General features: G+C 66.3%; 1 protein-coding gene across 1 annotated transcript in view; it reads right to left on the reverse strand.

The window, feature by feature from the left end:
• Positions 1 to 339: 339 nt before the first annotated feature.
• The window catches only part of MKNK2 (MAPK interacting serine/threonine kinase 2), an 11,727-nt gene continuing 7,958 nt past the window's right edge, over positions 340 to 4,108 (reverse strand). Inside the window, exons 10-13 of the mRNA XM_024740063.1 lie at positions 3,756 to 3,950; positions 2,847 to 3,011; positions 2,083 to 2,126; positions 340 to 1,739 (exon numbers count right to left, since the gene is read on the reverse strand). Coding sequence (XP_024595831.1) covers positions 1,502 to 1,739; positions 2,083 to 2,126; positions 2,847 to 3,011; positions 3,756 to 3,950 — 642 coding nt within the window. The 3' untranslated portion in view covers positions 340 to 1,501. The remainder of the gene's footprint in view (positions 1,740 to 2,082; positions 2,127 to 2,846; positions 3,012 to 3,755; positions 3,951 to 4,108) is intronic.

Consider the following 4,108-nt stretch of genomic DNA (forward strand, 5'->3'; position numbering starts at 1 on the left):
AGGGGCTCCCTCCTGAGAAGAAAAAAAAAAAAAAAAAAAAAAAAAGCTGCTCACAGCTCAGCTTTCCGGAGTAAAATGGCCATGGCGCCTGCAGCGGGCGAGAGTCCATTTGTTTCTTTTTTACAAAAAGGCAGAATCCTCGGTTGCAAAACATGGAATCACTGATGGGCGAGAAATGATGGGGGGTGGCCTCCCCACCCCCGGAGTCTTTGGAAAGGCCAGTCCACAGATCGGCGGGCGGGCGGGACGGGGCTGTGGCCCCCCACCAGCCACCAAGGACGGCGACAATCTCCGAGACTCGGGGGACCGCAGAGACGGCACTCGAGCCCCCCACGCCTCGAGGAAGAACAGGGAAGGGAAGTCAGCTGATGTTCTGGAAAACTGACGAGACAGGACGAACAGCTAGGAGCCGGAGGGCGGTCTGGGCGGCTGCCCGCGCCCCCAACCCCGGCAGAAGCCCGTGTGCACGTGGAAAAGGAAGCCTGTGAATTGCATAGAGTCTCCCACCCGAGGACGAAGGGCGTCAGAGTCTCCCCAGCCCGGCGGGTCACGCGACGTCTGACTCAGGCGCGGGCGGAAGGGGCGCGGCAGCTGCGGCCTTTTCCTGAAGGTGGGCGGAACAGAGACGCCGCCCTGTGGGGGGGGTGTCCCGCGAGACCCCGGGGACGGGGCTGAGAGCGCTTCCACGCCAGACCCGAGGGGCGGCCGGGCAGGACGTGGCCGTGGTCAGACTGAGCCCTGAGAAGGGGCACTCGGGTGCCCGGGTCGGGGGTCCGCGGGACCCCCACGTCGGCTGACGGGGGCCTGTCCGGCTCCTCGCGCTTCCTCTGGCGCCCCCATTCGCGGATGGGCACTCCCCAGTGGGGAGGCCAGGGGAGGGGCCCCGGGCAGCTTAAGGTCAAGGTTCGAGGGAGCCCCGATTGTCAGTCGGCGGGGGCTCCAGCGGGCGGCGCCACCCCGCCTGCCCCCAGGCCCCGCCCTGCGACAGGGGAGACGTGAGAAGCCCTCGGCCCGCCCGGGTGTCTGAGAGGAGGGAAGGAGCTACCGTCTCGTCGAGAGGAGGTGGGTGGGGGGTCGACCCGTCCCTGAAAACACTGTGAGGGCCGGGGAGGGGGGCGGCGAGGTCCCGCCGGCTCGGGGAGACGCCACGCCCTCCTCTCCTGAGTCACGCGGGCGGCGGGGAACGGCCTTCACAGTACCCGGCGCATCCCGGGCCGGGGCGGCGGGAGGGCCCCACCCAGCCACAGGCCCTCCGCTCTCCTCCCCGAGCGCCTGCTCTGCGTTTAACACCATTGAAAGGAAAAAAAAACAAAACAAAAGGAGGGGAACAGGAAAAAACCCAACAGCAAAAACCTTATATAAAAAGACCCCCGAGCTGAGCTTAGCGCCTCGGAATCCAGCCGGGGGAGGGCAGCCCGCTGGTCACCCGCGGGCAATAGCTTAAAAAAATCTTTAGACTTGACGGGGGAGGGGCGGCCTATGTACAGAGGGAAGGAAAGGATCACGCGTGGTCTCCCACCAGGACCACGGGGGCCGCGGACAGGCTGGCTCGCTGCCGCCGCTGGGCCAACTTGGACTGGGAGGGCGGGGACAGCTGCAAGCAGCGTGAGGTAGCTCGGATGACCACGGGCTGCTCCTGCCCCGCCTCCTCGGCCGCGTCCTCCTCGCGCTGGGCCAGCTGCCGGTTCATGGCAATGGCCTCGGCCGCGAACGACGTGAGGTCTTTGGCGCAGCTGTTCCTGGGGACAGGGTGGGGGGGTCAGCAAGGAGGGGGAGGTAGCCGCCGGCCCGTCCCCCCTGCTTCCCTCGGGACCCCCGGGGTCTGTGCAGTGCTCTGGGGGAGGGGCTGCACGCCCCAGGAAGCCCCAGACTCCGCAGGGGGCGGGAGGGGCCGGCGGACTGGAATTCGCGGTGGGGTCACAAACTCATCACCCAGTACAAGGACACCCAAGCGCTTGGACGGCTTCCCCCGCCAAGACTGAAAGAGGATCGTGTAATCTTCTTTAAACATCTTAACATTTAGCGCCCCCTCCTGGACCCGGGGCTCCCCGCTCGGAGCCTGAGATCCCACACGGGCCTCACCTCTGCAGGACCATGGGCGTGGGCAGGGTGTTCTCCGGGGCGCACTGCAAGGAGACAGGAGAGGTGAGGCTGGAGAGCAGAGCCCGCCCGCCTCGGGGCGCCCAGCTGGCTGCGACAGCACCGGGGGTTAAGGCGGTGCACCTGCCCGGGAACCGAGCCAGGCTGGGGGGAGGGGCGCGGCCCGAGCCGGGTGAGCGTGGTGGACGTTGCCAGACCGCGTGATGGGCGGGGCCTGCCTCTCACCAAAGCTGCCCCAGTTCCCAGCAGGGGTTGGGAGCCCGCTCCAACAGCCCATCTGCCTTGACAGTGGGGCCCCAGTCTTTGCTCCCCACAGTGCCAACTTGTATTTTTGTTAAGCCCCCTGCCCTGTTGGCCTAGGCATCTGCCCCGCCAGGACAACAACTGGGCAGAAGAAACAGCAAGCTCTTCTCAGCTTGGTGGGGACAGAGCCTTGGACGGGGGGTGGCAGGCCCCCGCCTGCCACCTGGCTGACCTCAGCTTGACACTCTGTTCCAGGTGAGAAGAGGCCCCTGCGCCTCCAGGACACAGGGCCTGGTGACTCACTGAGAAGCAGCTCCTGCAGTCCCAACCCAACCTGGCCGGCAGGCAGTGGGGGGTCTCCCTGCTGCGCCCTTGCCCGCTCTGGGGGGGTCTGATGCTGAGCCGCCTAGGGTTGTCATACCCTTGTGCTCTGAGTCACCCCAGCCCAGTGGCAGAAGCTGGAGGCCAGCCGCCCCCCAGGCCTCCCTGGTGCTCCCACTCACCCCCTGCACCCAGGGGTGCTGCAGGACTTGGGCAGCACTCAGCCTCTGCTTGGCGTCACGAACGAGGAGCTTGGAGATGAGGTCTTTGGCAGCAAAGGAAATGTGGGCCCAGTCCTTCTCCGGAAACTCGTACTTGCCCTCCTGGATGCTCTCAAACAGCATGTTCTGGAGGGGACATGGAAGGTGGGGTGAGCTGCAGCCAGCAAGGGCTGAGTCCACATCGCAGACGCCTGGCAGGCCTGGACCCAGAGGAGCACCGATGAGTGACAAGTTCTGTCAGGGCCCCCAGCCTCCACCAGCTGCATGTGACCCGGGCCCAAGGTTAGGGTCGGGGAAAGTGCCCTGAGCTCAGCTGGCAAGGCCAGGGGCTCTGGCAGGCCAAGGAGGGCAGGGACCCACCCAACTGGGGGTGGCTGGGAGGCTGGGCCAGAGAGTGGACTCGGGGAGGCACTTGGTGGGCTCTGCTCAAGTGGGGCCCGATTTACTGAAGGGTGGCTCTGGACGGCCAGGCTCTGGGGGGATCAGGCCATGAAGCCTGAGCCTCACATGGTGGGTAGAAGGATGGAACTTGGCCACCTCAAACCATAGGCCTCGCCCCACCTCAACTTCCTGACCCCTGACTGCTTTCTCCTGTTGGGCTGGGGAACCCAACGAGCCTCTGGAAACCCAGAAAGGTCAGGCCGGCAGTGGCCTGTGCATGTTGTCAGTGGTTGGAGGCCGGGCCCTTAGGGGTGCTCAGGGGGGTTCACAAGCCAGGTCCTCCAGGGTGGGGGGTAGGTGTGTGCATGGACCAGGCCTTGGGGTGCACTGGGCAGGCAGGGGTGAGGGTGCATGTGTGTGTGTGTGTATGCCGAGGCAGGCCAGACGCGGTGCTCGGGGGAGGGGTGCACGGCAGGACCCCACTCGCACCTGGCAGGCCGGGCAGGCCTCGCCGCGGTCCCAGCCGCAGTCGCTGCCGCAGTGGCCCACGAAGGGCGGGTAGCCGCTGAGCAGGATGTAAAGGATGACGCCCAGGCTCCAGAGGTCGCAGCGCTTGTCATAGATGCTTGCCTCCTCGCTGAAGGCCTCCACCACCTCCGGGGCCATGTACTCGGCGGAGCCGCACTGCGGGCGGGAGCGGGGGCGTCAGGGCCCGTGGAGGGGGGATGGGGGGCGCCCCGACAGGGACTTCACAGAGCCCAAAGCCAGACAGCCCTGACCGACCAATCACAGGTTGCTGAGGGAGCCAGCCCCGCCTTCGCCCTGCCGGCCAATCACAAGCT

This window comes from Neophocaena asiaeorientalis, unplaced genomic scaffold (assembly GCF_003031525.2).
Source record: "Neophocaena asiaeorientalis asiaeorientalis breed wild unplaced genomic scaffold, Neophocaena_asiaeorientalis_V1.1 scaffold469, whole genome shotgun sequence".
In the NCBI taxonomy this organism is placed as follows: Eukaryota; Metazoa; Chordata; class Mammalia; order Artiodactyla; family Phocoenidae; genus Neophocaena; species Neophocaena asiaeorientalis.